Source organism: Manihot esculenta, chromosome 9, assembly GCF_001659605.2.
Source record: "Manihot esculenta cultivar AM560-2 chromosome 9, M.esculenta_v8, whole genome shotgun sequence".
Lineage (NCBI taxonomy): Eukaryota > Viridiplantae > Streptophyta > Magnoliopsida > Malpighiales > Euphorbiaceae > Manihot > Manihot esculenta.
The window spans coordinates 10,369,523-10,388,364 of NC_035169.2; the positions used below are offsets into that span (position 1 = coordinate 10,369,523).

The 18,842-nt window shown below is 33.4% G+C and overlaps 3 protein-coding genes across 4 annotated transcripts; all 3 read right to left on the reverse strand.

Moving 5' to 3' along the window:
- Positions 1-1,684: 1,684 nt before the first annotated feature.
- Positions 1,685-4,303, reverse strand: LOC110607728 (UDP-glycosyltransferase 73C1). Its single transcript, XM_021746882.2, has 2 exons — positions 2,235-4,303; positions 1,685-2,144 (listed from the first exon to the last, which is right to left on the reverse strand). Exon 1 carries the CDS (start codon positions 3,855-3,857, stop codon positions 2,388-2,390), a length of 1,470 nt encoding a protein of 489 aa, XP_021602574.1. The 5' UTR covers positions 3,858-4,303; the 3' UTR covers positions 1,685-2,144; positions 2,235-2,387.
- Positions 4,304-7,386: 3,083 nt separating this feature from the next.
- On the reverse strand, positions 7,387-10,613 carry LOC110607722 (thaumatin-like protein 1). The gene is made up of 4 exons (XM_043960129.1): positions 10,594-10,613; positions 9,371-10,491; positions 8,322-9,278; positions 7,387-8,220 (listed from the first exon to the last, which is right to left on the reverse strand). The coding sequence occupies exons 1-2, from the start codon at positions 10,611-10,613 to the stop codon at positions 9,876-9,878; spliced, it is 636 nt and encodes a 211-aa protein (XP_043816064.1). The 3' UTR covers positions 7,387-8,220; positions 8,322-9,278; positions 9,371-9,875.
- A 3,294-nt stretch (positions 10,614-13,907) lies between these two features.
- On the reverse strand, positions 13,908-16,873 carry LOC122724712 (beta-amylase 1, chloroplastic-like). 2 transcript variants are annotated; one of them, XM_043960505.1, is made up of 3 exons: positions 16,115-16,873; positions 14,791-14,945; positions 13,908-14,226 (listed from the first exon to the last, which is right to left on the reverse strand). In XM_043960505.1, exons 1-2 carry the CDS (start codon positions 16,432-16,434, stop codon positions 14,792-14,794), a joined length of 474 nt encoding a protein of 157 aa, XP_043816440.1. In that variant the 5' UTR covers positions 16,435-16,873; the 3' UTR covers positions 13,908-14,226; position 14,791. The 2 variants fall into 2 exon arrangements, with proteins under 2 accessions (XP_043816440.1, XP_043816441.1); XM_043960506.1 differs by lacking the exon at positions 14,791-14,945.
- Positions 16,874-18,842: the final 1,969 nt, after the last annotated feature.

Here is an 18,842-nt window from a genome sequence, read left to right on the forward strand (position 1 = left end):
CTTTTGTTGAGGAGTTCAGAAATCAAGTACGCGAGAGGGGACCCGATTAATTAGATAAATAGTAGACTTCACTGCTTCTCCCCAGTAAAACCGAGGCATATTCATGCCAAAGAGAGAAGTACGAACAACTTCCATGATTTGCCTATTTTTCCTTTCTGTCAAGCCATTTTGTTGTGGAGTATAGGTGTTAGAAGTATGATGTCGAATCTCTCTTTCGCTTATGAACTTCCCACAGTTTGTATCCAAGAACTCTAGTGCGTTGTCAGTTTGCCAAACACGAATCTGCCTTTGATATTGAGTGCCCACCATATTGTAGAATTCCTGAAATGCTGTAACAACATCACTTTTTTGTGAAGTAGAGACACCTAAGTCATTCGTGTGCACTCATCAATGAATGTAACAAAATATCATGCTTTAGAAATAGAAAAAATCTTTGCAGGGCCCCAAACATCAGAATGTATAATCATAAATGATTCAGAACATTTATTTAGGCATGGTAAATAAGAAATACGGTGACTTTTAACCAGTTCACAAATATCACAATGAAAGTCTGAAATATTCAAATTTGAAAAAGATGTGGTTGCAATTTCTTAAGATATCCAAATGAAATATGTCCTAATCGCCGATGCCATAACCAAACAGCAGCTTGAGCTTTGTCTCTACTACTTGTTTGACATGCAAGGTTATTTTTATGTTTTCCATTCTCTGTCAGATCCAAGTAATAGAGTTTGCCTCTTTTAACACCATAACTAAAAATCTTCCGGGTCAGAATATCCTGAAAGACACAGAATGAGAGTCAAAAAGTTATAGTACATGCAAGAGAAGAGGTTATTTGGCTAACTGACAAAAGGTTATATTCAAGAGATGGAACAATCAAGACAGTATCTAGAGTAAGGGTACTAGACAAGATGACTGATCATTCTCCAATAATTGGAGAAGTGCCGCCATTAGCTGTAGATATAACAGATTGTGAAAAAGCACGAATGGATTGTAACTGCCCTGAATCTCTAGTCATATGATCAGATGCACCTGTATCAATAATCCAAGTACTATTCTTAGAAGTTGCAGAGAGTACCTTTGCCTTACCAACAATACCTGGGTGGGTAACATTAGCTGTAGGTTGTGATTTGTCCTCCATATTTTGTTGGACTTCTATTGTGGCTAAACAATAATAGTATTGGGGAATACAAAATACGATGTTGCAGATGGTAAGCTATGGTGGTGGTTTCAAGATATGAAATTCGGGAAGCAATTCTTCGAGGATCAGAATTGCTCTGATACCATATTGAACGATGGAATCTGTGAATAATTCAGTTGTTGTGTATTTTTCTCCGGAAAGGAGGTTATATGTAGATACATTTACAACACAAAATCAGGAGAGAAAAAGTAAGCAATTCTATTCTAAGGAAACAAAATAAGCCTGTACAAGAAACAATATATATCAGATCTGTTAATTGTGCAAATCACTATAATTACATAATTTACTTTTAATTAAGCAGTTTATTTCAACACGATAGAAAGAGGAGGTGGGTGTTGAGATATTGGTTCCATGCGCATCGTCCTTTTTTCTCTTACTTTTATCCAAATCTAGAGCTCGAAGACGACAGCTGGTCTCAATTGTGGAAAAATAATCTTTCCTTTTTCAGGCGACTGACTCTTCGACTCCATTGATCCGACTTGCATGTGTTATAAAGAGAAATTTTATTAAATATCCAGGAACAACAAAGGAGACACTCCATAAGTGAAACAACAAAAACAGCTACAAAACGTACAAAGCCAAAACTAAAAGAATCCAATAAAAGGTTAAACCAGCCTACAGGAAACCAGAAACAGCGGCTACAAGAGGGCCATACTAAAGCAACAGAAGCAGGCCAAGTTTTGCCAAACCAGGGGACATGTCAGCAAGAAAAATCAAACACATCCTTTCAAAGGACATAAATTATGTTGCTTAGTGAGATGTGACTAATTTTTTTTATGGATCGGACAAAGTATATATTTCATAAAGAATATACATTGTTGCAAGGCTACTACGGAGGAATTGGCACAAGTCAAAAAGGAGAACTTATAGGCGCTACAAGGCCAAGGTACAGCATTATCCTGAACCAGCGGACCTTGCTGGCTAATCTTAAAGGAAACACAACTTCCTGCAAAAGAAGGTGAAAACTGTAAAAATCAAAGTTGGGCAATATATTGGTTTACCATTTAGAAGGCACAAATACGCATTGGCAACTTACATCAAAGCAAAATTCAGGTTTTTGTTTCTTCTTGCCCTTTCTTCTTTTAAGGAAATTGCATAATGTTCTACTAGACATTGACGCAGTCTATTTATCTGTTCAGAAAAGAAAATAACATTTTGAATGTTATTCATTGAAATTCAAACCCTGCAATTACTCAACATTTGCTTTCTGTTGCATCATGATATCTTGTATTAGTAATTTCATGTTGAGATAAGAAGACCCATCTTCCTCCATTGCAGCCCTTGCCTTGATGCTAAACTCTTTTGCTCTTTTTCTTCTTTCCTCACCTTCCTCTCCTTCTTCCATCAACCTTTCTATCGCCCTTGTAACAGCTTCCCTTTTCACCAAAATCCCAACCTTCTTTTCCATTCCCCATGTCACAGTAGCCTCTGTCCCAACCTTTACACCAATCTTCAGCACATCAACAACTAGTCTCTCATTGAAGAACTGGTCTCCAAAAAGTGGCCATGTAACCATTGGTGCACCAGCACATATCCCTTCTAGCGTTGAGTTCCATCCACAGTGTGTTAAGAACCCACCAATTGCTGGGTGTTGGAGTATTGCTACTTGTGGCGCCCAGCCTCGAATTATGAGACCTCTCCCTTTGGTTCTTCCCTCGAAACCATCTTCTACGATCCAATCTTCTATTTCTTTTGATTTCCCCCCTCCTCTTAGCACCCAAATGAAATTTCTGTTTGATGCTTCTAAGCCTGACCCAAGTTCTATCAACTGAGAAGTTATTAAATTGCAAAGGCTACCAAAGCAGACATATATTACAGACGTTGGTTGCTGTGAATCAAGCCAGCTGAAGCATTCAGATTCTTCAATCGAGGACTTATTCCCTCTCTGAACCTTATCGGAGTTGTTCTTGTTGAATAATGAAACCGGACCAATGAACCAAACCTTATCCCTCTTTACCTTCTTGAATTCTTGAGCATATGCTGCCTCTAACTCTTCAAAGGAATTAATAATAACCCCGTAAGTCACCTCTTCAGCAACTGCTATTTGCTCATGAAACTTGTCAATATCATGAAGCATAGCTCCTGGGAGCTGGTCTTTGGTTAATTCAATAGCATCGGGCAATCCAGGCACAACAAAGTACTCGTTTTCAGATTTTTTGCTCTCAAGTATTCTTGAACTGCGTATACAGTGCATGCATAGCTGAGAAAAACAACACAAGCCATTGAAACCAAGTCTTGGAACACCAAGCTTCCTAGCAACCTGAGATGTGTAGGGTAAACACATATCAGAAATTATACAACTAGGCCGAGGGTTTAGCTCTTCAAGCAATCTTTGGACAGGCTCCAGAAGCCGGTACGTGGACAAGAAGAACTCATTGCCCGAACCCAGTGAAGGAAGCATGTCTATGTTCTCGCAATCTTTTGGTAGTCCTGCTTCTTCTCCTGGAAACTGGAGTTCAATGAACTGGATTACGAGTCCAGATTCCACATCACGAGAAATTATTGGTTTGAAACGCTGGGCGTTAAGCGGTGTAGTGATTACTGTAACAATCATTCCATGATGGGCTAATAATCTGGCTATGTCCATCATTGGAATCATGTGGCCTTGTGCCATGAAAGGAAACAAGATAAAGTGTAGTTGGTGGGAATCGGCAGCCATAGTAATGCCTAATGAAGAACGAGCTCTGTGTGTCTATAGTTTGTGGATATGATCATATGCATATGCTTCCTTCTTGTATCGGCATTTTAGAGGAAGATAGAGAAAGCTAGCTCCTCTAGCTGGTGACGCAAGTGCTGATCTTTGCTAAACTAGGAGCATCTGATGTGTGGACCATGTCTGCGAAGTGTATGGCTGTGGGGTTTGATGAAGGAATTTGTTTGTATATTCTTTTCGGTTGCTTGGATTCGACAGATGCCCAACTTATCCAAGGACAGAGAGCTGATTGATGTCTGCATAATTGCCTCTCTATGTCGGCTAAGGATAAATTTTACCGTTGGATATACAATAATTTTGTTAGAATTATTGATTCTACGTGCATATTTAGAATTTAGCTGATAGTTGATTGGCAATTAAATAACTAAATCCAAATGTTTGACAAACATTTACAAAAATTAAAAAGATTTCTCCTAAGCAGTTAATACAAGACATATTATTTATATTTTAAATTAACTCTGTAATTATAGCAGAACTGTTGGGTTTAAAATAAAATTACTTTAAAGGGTTGACAATAACTGGATTTAAAAAATTTGATTTAAATACATATTTTCTTAATATAATAAATTATACCGACATTAACAATTATATATAATTTAAAAACATCATCCATTATCAATTATCATGTAAATCTACCAAATATATATTACTAAATACTGACATTTAATAAAGCCCTGACGGCTGACTGCTCATGGATAAGACAGAATTATCCAAAAAAAAAAAAAACAATAGATGGAGAAGGTAAAGAGTTCGTTAGCATCTCACTCGCACCTTTACAAATGACTAAAGATTGACAGATTCAACCCAGTAAAATTTGATATAACCCATATGCCACACACTTTAGCCAAAGTAACCGAGATTGTGCTACCAAAAATATGCAATCAAGAGACCCATAACATCCTTTTTGTTTTTTTCTGATAAAGAGAAATTTTATTAAATATTCCAAAAAAAACTTACCATGCCCAAAAGAGACATTCCATCTAAGTGAAGAAACATGGAAACCTCCATACAAGAAAACAAACAGGAACAACAAAAACAACTATAAAACATACAAAGCCAAAACCAAAAGAATCCAAGAAAAGGACTAAACCAGCCCACAGGAAACCAGAAACTGCAGCTACAAGAGGGCTATACTAAAGCAAACAGAAGCAGGCCAACTTTTGCCACACCAGGGGACATATCAGCAAGAAAAATCAAACATCCTTTCAAAGGACAAAAATTATGTTGCTTAGTGACATGTGAATAATTTTTTTTATGAATATAGATTTCGCCAAGAATATACATTGTTGCACTCAAGAGAAAGAAAAATACAGGCTACTAGGAAGTAATTGTTGCACAAGTCAAAAAGGAGAACCTATAGGAGCTACAAGGCCAAGGTACCGCATTATCCGAACCGGCGGACCTTGCTGGCTGATCTTAAAGGAAACACAACTTCCTGCAAAAGAATGTGAAAACTGTAAAAATCAAAAAGTTGGGCAATATATTGGTTTACCATTAGAAGGCACAAATATGTAATGGCAACTTACATCAAAGCAAAATTCAGGTTTTTGTTTCTTCTTACCCTTTCTTCTTTTAAGGAATTGCGTCCTGTTATACTAGACATTGATGCAGTCCATTCATCTGTTCAGGAAAGAAAATAACTTTTTCAATGTTATAGTTTCCCCAAGAAAGTAGCTTTTTAATCTAGTTGAAGAGAAGAGGAGAAAGTTAAAGAGCAAATGAATAATATATACCAGATGATTGATCTTGCTGATAAGACTGTGATCAAGCATAATTTAGCCACATTTTTATTATATTTATTACTGTTTATTTACACATTTTTCTAGCTTAATTTGTGTTTTTGTCATGTTTTTGCAGAAAAGGAAGAAATTGGAAAGATTGAGAAAAAGTGAAGAAAAAGCTGGAAAAGTGATTGGGTCTGAGTGATTTGGCCAAATCACTCGCAGGAACTGGCCAAATCACTCGCAGAGACAGAGACAGAAACTGGACTGAACCCCAGGAAGCGATTGGGGCAAATTGAGCAAGTGATTTGCCCAAATCACTCGCAGAATTTGCCCAAATCACTTTGATAGCAGAAAATACAGCAGAGGCGGGAAAAGAGCAGAAAATCCAAATTCAAAGGAAAGAAGTTCAAACCCACTTCAAACACTACAAGATCAATCCCAAGAGCCACGCCCCTCATCTAGAGAGTTCCATTCTCAATCAAACACAAAATTCAAAGAGGAATCAAAGACTACAAAGAAGACCAAATCAAATTGAGATTACAAAACCCTAATCAAAGTGGACTTGGGACTCTCCAGCTATAAAAGGGCAGCATCAAAGGCATCTCATCTTCAGCAATTCTGCAGAAAAATACAACGGCTTTTCTTCTTCTTTTCTTTCTTCTTCCTTTTGTGATTTTGTCCACCATGAGTGGCTAAATCCATTCTTTTCTAGTTGAAGTTGGTGAATTTCAGATTTGTGATGAATTGGGAGATTTAAATCTCTATTATTAAACTCTTATTTACCTTCAATATTTATGCAACTTGAACTTTCTATAATTATTATTTTGCTTTTAGAATCAATTAAGGCCTGTTGCTCTTAAATTGCTTGAGTAATATATTGTTTGAATAATTTAGGTCCGTAATTGCTTAGATTATTTAAACACAAATATAATCGGTTGCATAATCTAAACTTGACCACGCGGTTGGCAAGGTTAGGGTTGAGTTCCTCTAAGTCCTAATGCAGTTAACAGTTGTTCGATGCTAAAAGCCCCAAGGACGTTCCTTGGCAACTTGTTAACTAGAGTTTGAGTAGCGAACGTTTCCTAATCAAACTAAAACTAAGGAGGAATTTGGATTGTGAGAAGCGTCTTCCACGTCCTAAACTAACTTATTGAAATAGATAAGAGTATCAAAAAGATCAATGATCAATTCTAAACAAGCTGAAATAGATCCATGCTTCAACTAGAATCCTTCTCCCATTGAAATTCTCATCTTTTTAAATTATTGCTTTCTCTTGCTATTTAATATTAACTCATCAAATCAAACCCCCCTCTTTTAATTACTTGTTATTTACTTGTCCAAGTCATTAATAGGAAAATTCGTAGTGTCAAATCCCTGTGGTTCGACCCTATTGCCACTATCTGCAAATTTATTTTGTTGGTTGATAATAGGTTTATTTTTGACGGCTTCGACAACCGCCTATCAGACTGGTCCAATCCATCAGGGCTTCCCAGTGATTCCCTATTTGCACTTAGATATTCCTTTCTTTCTAAAGCCTAAAATTTTAACATTCAACAAGAGAGATTAATCCAAATTATAGTTTGTACAACTTGCGAAAAGTGCAGTACTCCCAAAACAAATAAATTAACAAGTACTTGTGTTAAAGCATCTTGGAATTTGTCCATAGTGTTACTGCTCCTTTCTTCAAAGCACTGAAGAAAAGGTGAAAGCTATGCATGTAATCAGAAAGTTGGCAGTGGAACTCATGAATCAAACTAAAATACCTCAACAAAGTTTTATATCCATTTCTTGTAGTCTTCAAAGTCAAATTCTTATTATAAATTACAACAATTCACAAACTACTCCCAAGAATAACATATGCAAAGGGATTAGCCTCCATCCCCCATATTTCCCTGCCAAAAAAAGAAGCAAGAAAATAAAAAGAACTCAAAGGCTTCAAATTAGTTTGTGGTTGGCACTGACTAAATATAATGATATGAAATGATACTATCTACAGGAACAGTGGAATAGACAATTCTCACGTCCTCAAGCTGTGAAATTTCTCTAGCTGGATCAATCCAAGCACTGAAAAGCAATACTGGATCAACATTTGAGCTCAAACTACAGAATGACAAGAAAAATTTTTGAAGTTTCAAATAACTATTTTGAAGCCTACATTCCATAATAGCCGTAAAACTGTACTAGAACATGGCTGTCAATACCTCTACTTCTTGAATCAGATACGTGTGATGTTTCTCCAATTATCTAAAAAAAGGTTTACCAGATTTTGTTGATCAATTGGATCAACAAAATATAATGAAAAGTATGCTCCATATTGAGGGCCTAAGAACTCATGCATCGACAAAAGTCTTATCAGAACATGTATATAGAATCAGCAGGAGAGAAAATATGCAATAAGAGCTGCAACTAAATTTCACTTTGGATTGCAAGAACAAAGTAAAACATAACCTACTTCAGCAGGCCACCAAATTTGGCAGTCCATTTTTGCCTACACAACATTTTCTGGATTTACACAAACAATAGTGCTTTCTGCAATTTGAGATTTCTCAGGAGTAGATTCCGAAGTCGTGAAACTTGTCTGATTACTGACATTTTTAAAAGAAGAAAGAAATAAACATTTCAGTGATCAGATGGTTCAGATTGACTAGATATAGTAACAAGTAGTACTCATGGGTGCAGGACAAACCTATCATTGCAGTGATCATCAATAACTGTATGTTGGGCAGCTGATTCAAGTCCTGTAACTGAATTGTCATAGAAATCAGATAACAGTTTTGAATTTGACTGCAGAATTTCTGCACCCAACTAGATGGAGCTCAGGCAATTCTTTTTCATCAGCTGGAGTGTAATCCAAACTACTTGTCAAAACACTGAACAAACCATGTCCAAGGGGACCTGTGGATTACATGTTCCAAAAACATATTGTCTCTATATACTAAATCCACACTTCATTGAAATGATAATACATCACAGCCATAAAACTTACAACTGGAAATTCAAAAGGTCATGATTTTAACATAGCTGCAACAAATTCAACCAGTTAAAACAGTATCAACACTGATACAGTAATAGCCAGACCTTAGAAGTCTCCATGATGTATTGGTAGTTGATTAACATATATGACAATGTTAAACATGTTGTAATTAAAGTTCTCCATCTCAGAAAGAAAATAATCATTGAAAAATTCTAAAACAATATATGCATTAAGAATAACAGGATGACCCTAATAATGCTCAGACGTGAAAAAGTACAAGCAATTTCCAAAACCAGAGGAAAAAAAATTATATACCAAAGCCCAAATTTGACAAGGCAACAGGAAAATTGAGATAGCAAGCAAACAAAATCCACAACAAAAACAAAAAATTCTGAGAAACCACAGGCAATTCGTTGGAACAAAGACTACCACAGAAAGAAAACCCTCAATTGAGAAGTGAACAGAGAAATTGAAATGGCATACCTGAATTGGAGATAAAACAAGAAGGAGAAGAAACGAAAGAAGAGAAATCAGAACGGCGTTTAGTTGCAGGGTTCCTAGGCTGCTTTGGGTAATTGGGATTTTATCAAGTAGGTGTAATTTCTTCTTCCTCGTCTTTTTCCAATCTTGTGATCTCTTCTTCGCCATTGCTGTGAATTGGGAGTTGGTCTTCAATTATGAGAAAAGAGAAAGGAATCAGAGATTGAAGTCTAAGAAATTTTAGTGGGTTTGCAATCATGGGCCAGCCCCATCCCTGTTACCTGTTCTTCTCGGTTTCTCTCGAGTACTCTGCTATAGCTGAGTCCATTGGATGCTCTGTATTTTTAACGAAATTAACTGTCGTTCTTGCAATGCTATTGGTTAATCTACTATACTTTCATTATTCTCTTAACATTTTGTTGGAATTTCACTATATGTATACTGCAGTGAATCACATCTAATAATCAAATCCTGTAATTTGAATCTAGTGCATGGTTGGAATTTTCTTTTTTTGGTGATTATATGACGAGCAGAGCAGAGATAACTATGATCATAGTGAATGATTCATCCACGACCACGGACCAACCAAAAAACAAAGCAAAGAGATGAACAGGGTTGCCCGAAAAATAACAAAATATTATTATAAAATTCATGAAGAAAATAAAAAGGCTTAATTACGAATAACAATACTAATTTCTGTCAAGTCTGTCGATAATTTCCTTTTATTTAATCCACTAGTTTTCTTCCTGTTGTCAAAAAGTGGTTCAACTTTAATTAAACTCTGCCTCACGGACAGAAAATGACAGCGTAGTTAGCTCCACCGCTGCAAGAAAATGTGCTGGTTAAATCATCATAAGCGTAGCTATAAGCCTGAGGGCACTGGTCCTTGAAGATCATTGAATAACTTGAGGGTTTACAAGTCACTGGGGTTTGGAAGTTTCCTGTGCAGCAATATTCTGGCTGGTTGAATTCCTCGCATGCACTCTTACAAGAAATTGTAGTGCCCCCATCAGACCCTTTAACTGCTAACTCTGTAGGGCAGACTGAGTTCACATCTGCTGCACAGCTTGAACTAGTGCAGTTATTACCAGACCCGCCTTGTGGAGACACTGATATTGGGACGTTAAACCCATCAACTAGGCTAACGTCGTAGAAATCTTGGCCATGGTTTTCTGCTAAAGTGAATTCTACGAGGCTTATTGGTGGATTTCCACCAGCGCCGTTGCATGATAACTGTCCGGAACCACAATCGCCAGTTGCACAAATGAACTTGCCAGAGGAGGAGTTGGTACAGTGTGTTCGACCCCAAAACCTTCCGGTGAATGGAGCCGGAACGTCGAGGGATTGAGTTTCTTTGGTTGCTAACTGGAAGCCGGTGCTTGATAGCTGAGGCCTACTGCCGCTGCCGCCAGTTAAGGAGCATTTTTTCAAATCATGCAAAAATGGAGAAATATTTTCAAAAACATGCAGGATCCGAAAATATTTTCGGATTCTGTGTGTCAACGCAGCGTGTTTGCCAGTCATACTGGCGAACACGCTTGTTCGACACCCATGGTGTCGAAGAAGGGAGAGTTCGACACCATGGGTGTCGAACTCTGCCTTGCTGAGCTTGTTCGCCACTATGAGTGGCGAACAAGCTCGTCCGGGCCACGGGAGCAGACTGCTCCTGCTCCCGTGGCACGCCAGCTTGGCCGAAAGAATTGTTCGCCACTTAAAGTGGCGAACAATTCTGCTGAGTGGCATGTTCGCCACCCAAAGTGGCGAACATGAACAGAAAACCACAGAAATCACTGAGAAAAAGTGTTCGCCACTTATAGTGGCGAACACTTTTCTCTTTATATCACATGCACTACATGAATTTGTTCGCCAGCGATGCTGGCGAACAAATTCTTGTAAAAATAAAATTTTTAAAGTAAATATATATTTAAAAAATTTAGAAAAATTAATAAAATTTTATGCTAATTAAAATATATTTATTGATATTAATTAAAATATATTAATATTAAATTTATTTTGTATACTTAAAATTATATATTTTTTAATCATCAATCAATTAATAACTTATTTTTAATTTTATTATAAAATTAATTTTTAATAATATTATTGTTATAATATTTAAATTTAAATTATCTAATCTATTATTTAGTAAATTTATATATTTTAAAATTAAAATATTTTATAAATTTAAATAGTGTATGAAAAAATTATTTATTATTAAAATATTATATATATTTTTTTTATTTTTAAAAAATTAAAATTTATTATACTGTTAAAAATAAATTTATAAAATATTATCTCTTAATTTATATTTATTTTAAAAATATTAAATTTTATTTTTAATAGTATAATAAATTTTAATTTTTTAAAAATAAAAAATATATATATAATATTTTAATAATAAATAATTTTTTCATACACTATTTAAATTTATAAAATATTTTAATTTTAAAATATATAAATTTACTAAATAATAGATTAGATAATTTAAATTTAAATATTATAACAATAATATTATTACAAATTAATTTTATAATAAAATTAGAAATAAGTTATTAATTGATTGATGATTAAAAAATATATAATTTTAAGTATACAAAATAAATTTAATATTAATATATTTTAATTAATATCAATAAATATATTTTAATTAGCATAAAATTTTATTAATTTTTCTAAATTTTTTAAATATATATTTACTTTAAAAATTTTATTTTTACAAGAATTTGTTCGCCAGCATCGCTGGCGAACAAATTCATGTAGTATCACATGCATGCAACTGCATGCATGTGATATAAAGAGAAAAGTGTTCGCCACTATAAGTGGCGAACACTTTTCCTCGGTGGTTTCTGTGGTTTTCTGTGCATGTTCGCCACTTTGGGTGGCGAACATGCCACTCAGCAGAATTGTTCGCCACTTTAAGTGGCGAACAATTCTTTCGACCAAGCTAGAGTGCCACGGGAGCAGATTGCACTGCTCCCGTGGCCCGGACGAGCTTGTTCGCCACTCATAGTGGCGAACAAGCTCAGTAAGGCAGAGTTCGACACCATGGGTGTCGAACTCTCCCTTCTTCGACACTATGGGTGTCGAACAAGCGTGTTCGCCAGTATGACTGGCGAACACGCTGGGTTGACACACAGAATCCGAAAATATTTTCGGATCCTGCATGTTTTTGAAAATATTTCTCCATTTTTGCATGATTTGAAAAAATGCTCGCCAGTTAAGGTTGCTGGCCAGACTGTGTATGCACAATTGTTTGTGAAAGTTATCCTCGCGGGATGGGCTTCTGCATGCATGATTAATTTACAGATGAAAATTAATCTTTTCTATATAGAAACTATATATAATATCATTTCATGCAACGTGCATATATGTGCTATCAAATAGAGATTACCATGAAAAAGAAGGGCGAAGGAAAGGCCAAGGAGGAGCACAGAAGTCTTCTTCATGGTTGAATGCTTTCAGTGATGCTGAGCAGATCACTCATGGCGAATGGAGAGAATACACATGTATAGTGATTAATCAGTGATATCCAATGAAGATAATAATCTAACTCTCTGTTTGGAATGAAGAATTTGTAAAAACTCAATGAAACTCTTATTAGATAAATAAATTTAATTTTTAAATTTTAATATCTAATTTATAAATATACTTTTTAATAAATAAGAATAATAATTTTATAAAATAAATAAAAAATATCATAGAAATTTATCAATATTTAAATTTAAAATTATTATAAAATATAAAAGAATAATTCACTTTAAAAAAATTTAAATTATCTTTTATTTTTCCATTAATTAAATATTAATTTTAATATTAACATTTCATTTATAATTATAGATAATATTATATATATAAGATAAATAATATAAACCATAAAAATACATTAAAAATTAATTTATAAAAGATAATTTAAAAACTTAATTTATAAAAGATATTAAAAACTTAAAATTTAGGGTAAACTGTAATTTAGTCCCTCTGATTTAGTGAAATGCAACCTTTTGTCTCTCTATTTTAAAAAATCTTCAATTTAGTCACTGTGATTTTTAAAAACTATGACATTCGTATATTAAAATTTTATATTAAAAACTTAAAATTACTAAAATCAAATATATTTTCTTAATTAATTTATAATATTATATAAATTTTATATTTATATAAAAAATTAGATTTAAGCAAGTTATTATTTTTATTACATATATTAATAGTTGTATTTTCTTAAAAACATGTTAAAATTTTTTAAAAGATTTTCTAATATTAAAATTTTATCTGATTAACTAAAATTAATAGTTTTAATTTAGTGTTTATTAAATTTTAATTTTAATCACTATAAAAAAACAGTGATTTAGCGACCAAAATTTTGGTCGCTAAAAGGGAGAATTTGGTCACTATTATGAAATAGCGACCATTTAGCGACCAAAATGAAATGGTCGGTGTTTGGCCAGTCGCTAAAATTTTAGCGACAATTTGAAAATTAGTCGCTAAAATAACAACAATCAGCGACCATTTTTTTGTCGCTAATTTGGTGTCATGGCAAATTAAGTATTATAAAATAGCGACCAATCAGCGACTATTTTTTGGTCGCTAATTTAGTGTCATGGGAAATTAAGTATTACAAAATAGTAATCAGCGACTATTTTTTTATCGCTAAATTTTGATTGCGAAATTGATCACTATTTTGATCGCTATTTCCTTGTTATTTGATCGCCTCAGAGAAAAGCATTTGGTCATTATTTCGTTACAAATTAATAATAAAATCAAAAAAATATTTGTTATTTAATTTGTTTTTGTGGCTGATTAGTCACTAATATTGACCCAAACTTCCCATTGAAAGTTTGAATAATACTATTGATTCAAAAAGTTTCACAGCTTGACTTTTTTTTTTGTCGAATTCACAGCTTGACTAAATTCTACAACAATAAGATAGTTAATAAAACAATACAAATGGACCTTAATCAGTTCTCTGAGAGGGCCAATAAAAAAAACCCTAACTCTATTGCTTAATGTTGACTAGATCCTAAGGTATCATCATGTGCTGAACCAACCAATCAAATCCCTCAAGCAGCCCCTCCCCTGTGTATGCGCTACAGCCCACGATTTTCCAATGCCTGGTTTTGTCCATATTCTCTAGGTTTAGTACCTGCAGAAGTTTTGCAAACTCCATTTTAGAATTTCAAAAGACGAAAGCAAGGCTATAAATCAGACATAATAACTTTGGAAGAAAAGAAAAGGGAAACCAAAAAATTATATATATATATATATATATATATATATATATATATATATATATATATAGTAGCTTTAACCTGATTATGTTGGAAGTCTAAGGTCAAGATACTAAGGCATGCTTAACCATTTTGAACCATGCTTCTTTCATTGCCCAAATACTGGAGAGTTACAGATATTTAAAAATATATGCATATCAAGTCGACTTCTGTAATCATTAAACTATGAAATGTTCTTTGCCCCGTTCTGATCAAATATAATAGGATTTAAAGTAGAATAGGAAGAAACAGAATACACGTGCCTAACATCATTAATAGCTGCTGAAACAAACACACCTGATGACATAATTGAGAAAGAAAGAAATATTTTGAATAGGAATTTCTTAAGGAACATGAAAGGGCTAAGAGAAAAGAAAGCAATTCTGTGCATACGCCATGGAAAAGAAACAGAGAAAAATAAATAGCAAGACATAGCTGACCTTACAGGCCTTGAACCAACTGGAAGTCCTGTAAACCCGTGAAATTCAAAGACACCCACAAAGATAAGTGTGTCTGCACAAGCCTAAATCTATCACAGTAAGCTAAATCTGGATCTTTGTCAATCTCATTAAGCACCCAATTGGGGAGTGAAATCCTTCAATCACAGAAGAAGTTTCAGAACCACTAACAAATTGGAACAGAAAAAAAAACACACATACAGAGATAGGTATCTAACTGAATTTGCACAAGAAGGCATTTTATTTAAGACAACCTAGAATCGTCAAAAGGAACATGAAAACAACGGAATGTCTTGCATAAATAAACCTAAAGTATAATTTTATGAACCAAATAAAGATTTCTTCACCCATGCTCACTCTGAAAAAGACATATGTACCTTTATACAGAGTACTAAATACTAGTGCTAAATGATTTAAAAGTGCTACAAATAAACATTCTATGATTAGAGTATGCACATATTGCAGTTCAATGTACCTTACTGCCCATTTTTTATCCAAAAAAAAAAATCAAAATGATTTGAATGTTTGAGACCAATAATTCTGTGAAATTAATTGCACTATATGAAGAATATCATTTATCAAACAATTATACGATTATATCACAGGGAACCATATGGTTATCCATGTGAGACCTGCAGTGTCATATCCCAAAATCTTTGCATTTGAAAAAGCTATGTACTATGTAACTGTATATGACAATAAAAGAATTACAAACTCCTCGTTATAAGTACATTTTAGTTGGGTTATAGAAGGGGTAACAAAGTAAAAAGTCCAGGTCTAAGGGGAGGGCTCAGCTGTATTACTTCAAATGGATGAGCTCCAACCACCTAGGCATGCGGATAGAAATAAGGATACATAAAGCCAAAAACTCTCACAGAAATTATGATAATTGCAGAAAGTCCAACTAATTACACATTAAAGCCACATTTTGGAAGCTACACTAGAAACTGTTTCTTGTTTATCAGTAGCAATTTTTTGAATTTTTTTCCGATGGTTTATCGACCCAGCAATTTAACAAACGCATACATATTAAATTTCCAGGCATGTGTGAAAGCTCCCAAAAATAAAGAATGCCAGGTATAACAAATACTTAAGAATAATGTGATATATGACTAATAATAACATCATAGTAATATAGATAAAGGAACCAATGTAAATGGACAACACAGAAATTAACTCGATAATGAGCTCTTTGGAATGAAACAAGCCAGGATCACCAAGTTGAGGAGTCACATTACTGTCGCAATTAACAATTAAAAGAGAAATTGGATAATCAATCAGAGATTTCGATGGAATCAGGACTTACCTGTTGGGATCTCCAGGCCCTCTTCCGCTCTCATGAAAGGCCAGGACAACTCTCACCTTCAAGCCGCTCTTCACCGCCATCTGCACAAGCTCCAAATAAGGTTGCCAGTTGTAAGCCCCAGGCTGGTCTCTCTCTACCAGTCCCCACCACACCTCAATGACCACGCCCTCGACCTCGGCCAGTGCCAGCGCTCTGAGGGAGTGCATCATGATCTTCTTTCTCCGCACTTTCCCTTCCTCGTCCACCGCATCCACCGGCATCAAGACGAACACAGGCGACCCCTTCTTCCTCCTCTGCGCCGCGCCAAATCCTTCAGGCATCTCGTACTAGTTGAACTCGTCGCCTTTGTCAGTAGAAACGGAGCCATCAGCATCTGAGTGTTTTGAGTTGAGACGCGAAGAAATGACCAGTGGTCGACTTAATGGGCGAGTCCGATGAGTAAAAGCGACGGAGGAGAAGCAGCGAGATAGAGTGGAGCATCGGACGGCAAGACTGGAGCTAAGGAAGTGGCGAGGAGCAGCACCGGACGGCAAGACTAGAGCAGAGGAAGTGGCGGAGAAGAGCAAAGAAGCAAGCAGACCACCAGACGCAGAAGCAACGTTGACAGAGTGGAGCAGAGGGACGATCGGCGGGAGGCGCACGGCTGTACCAGAGGAGTGACGGAGAGGCCGAATGGGGGAGGGGAGGGCGGCAGTAGACTTGAGAGTTGAGAGAGATTTAGGGTTGGGATTTAAGGATTCAGGTTTGTTTATTTAGGTTTATTTTTTATCTTTCAATTAAGATTTTATTTTTATAGTTTATATTATTTAAAATGTTTTATATTATATGTTTATTAATTTTGTCTTTCATGGTATAATTTTTTTAAAGATAAATAATATAATTTTATTATATTAAAATATTATACTGTATTAATTTACAATAATAATATTTTAAATTATTTTTTAAAATAAATTATACTAAAAATAAGAATATATGTAAAATTATAAAAAAATATTTTAACCGTATATTTAATCTTAATTTAAAATTTTAAATAAAATAAAATTTAATTAAAAATTAAATTAAAATTTTAAAAATAAAATGGTCGCTGATTGGTTGCTATTTAGCGACTAAACTAATTAGTCACTAAATATGATCGCAAATTATAACATTATATTCCCGTTCAAAAAATAGTCGCAATTTCGTCCTAAATATGATCGCAAATATCTCGCGCCACTAATTCCTGCTAAATTTAGCGACGATTTAATATTTGGTAGCTAAATAGCGACCAAATAACGACAAATTTTTTGTCGTTGAGCTTTTTATTAAATAAAAATATTATTTTATTCATGTAGTAGCAGAATAGTCGCTGATTGGTTGCTATATAATAACCAAAAATTTTGATCGCTAATTTTGGTCGCAATTTCATAATTTTTTTTAGTGAATTTTTAAAAATTTTAAATAATATTATATTTATTTTATAAATTTTATAAAATTATTCTATTCATATATAACAATATAAATTAACATAAACTATTTATAAATTAAATTATTAAAATATAATATTAAAATTGTTTATTCAATGGTTTAAATGGCTATTAATAATTTAAAGAACCAAATAGATTATTTTATTTGATGGAATCTTAAATAATTTTTAACAAAATTTTTTAAAATCCGATCATTTATCAATAATATATTTTCTTAATTTTAAATTTTATCCTTAATTTTTTTATTTGTTGATGCTTCAAATTTAATAATTCTGAAATATTAAAAAATAAAATATATATCATGAATAGACATGCACGTAGATGCCTAAATATTAATAATATGAATCCAAAAATAGCCGGTACACTGATCAATAACATTTGTAAGTTTTTCCCTCTTTCTTTTTATTTTGAAATTAAGCAATTTAATAAAAAATGAAAAATTTCATATTTTTTAAGATTTTAAATAATTCATAATAACTAGAATTCAAATATTAAATATTAAGATAATTAATGCCTGAAAGAAATTAATTGATAATTCTAAAACTTTTAAATATGAAATTAATGATTAAAGAAATCCACGTGGAATGTCCACAGTTGAGGAAGTTTTGAGAAGGTTTTTGGAGTCGTCTAGTCAGCTGATATAACCTCGTAGAGAAGAAGCAACCCACGAAATAACAATTTTGTGTAAGAATTTGTAGTAGCCGTAGAGAGAGAGAATTGTGAAGAAGCATTAATGGCGGATGGCTGAAAATTGAAATCTTTCTTAAAATAATCTTAATTTTTGCTTGCCCATTTTTCAGCGTTCTTCTTTTCACATCTTTTCATGCAATTTAATCGTTTGTCTACTTTTATTTGTTGGTCATATTCCCCTCCTAATTTTATTCGTATTTCCATGTTTTTTTTTTATTATTATTTTAATTTAAAATCAAATCGAATTGAATAAATTAAAAATTAAAATTTTAATATTTATAAAAATTAAATTAAATTGATTTTAATTAGAAATCAAATCCAACTAAATCAATTTAATTTAATTTAATTCGATTCGATTTGATCAATTTAAATTTTTAATAAATTTTTATTTTTATATTTTATTTTTAATATTTTAAAATTTAATTGAAATATTTTAATCTTAATTTAATCTCATTTTTCTAAATTATTAAAAATAATATATTATTATTAATTTTTTTAATTTTTTTATTAAAACCGAACCGAACTAAAATAATCAGAATTGTTGAAATTAAAAATTCAACTGAACTGAAATAAAT

Bases quoted from the DNA above. Each gene is read 5' to 3' on its own strand.
- LOC110607728 (XM_021746882.2), bottom strand. From the start codon at position 3,857: ATGGCTGCCGATTCCCACCAACTACACTTTATCTTGTTTCCTTTCATG.
- LOC122724712 (XM_043960505.1), bottom strand. From the start codon at position 16,434: ATGCCTGAAGGATTTGGCGCGGCGCAGAGGAGGAAGAAGGGGTCGCCT. The intron at 14,946-16,114 runs GTAAGTCCTGAT...CTGTGATTGAAG, and splicing joins GGGCCTGGAGATCCCAACAG to GATTTCACTCCCCAATTGGG.
- LOC110607722 (XM_043960129.1), bottom strand. From the start codon at position 10,613: ATGACTGGCAAACACGCTGC. The intron at 10,492-10,593 runs GTTGACACACAG...AACTGGCGGCAG, and splicing joins ATGACTGGCAAACACGCTGC to CGGCAGTAGGCCTCAGCTAT.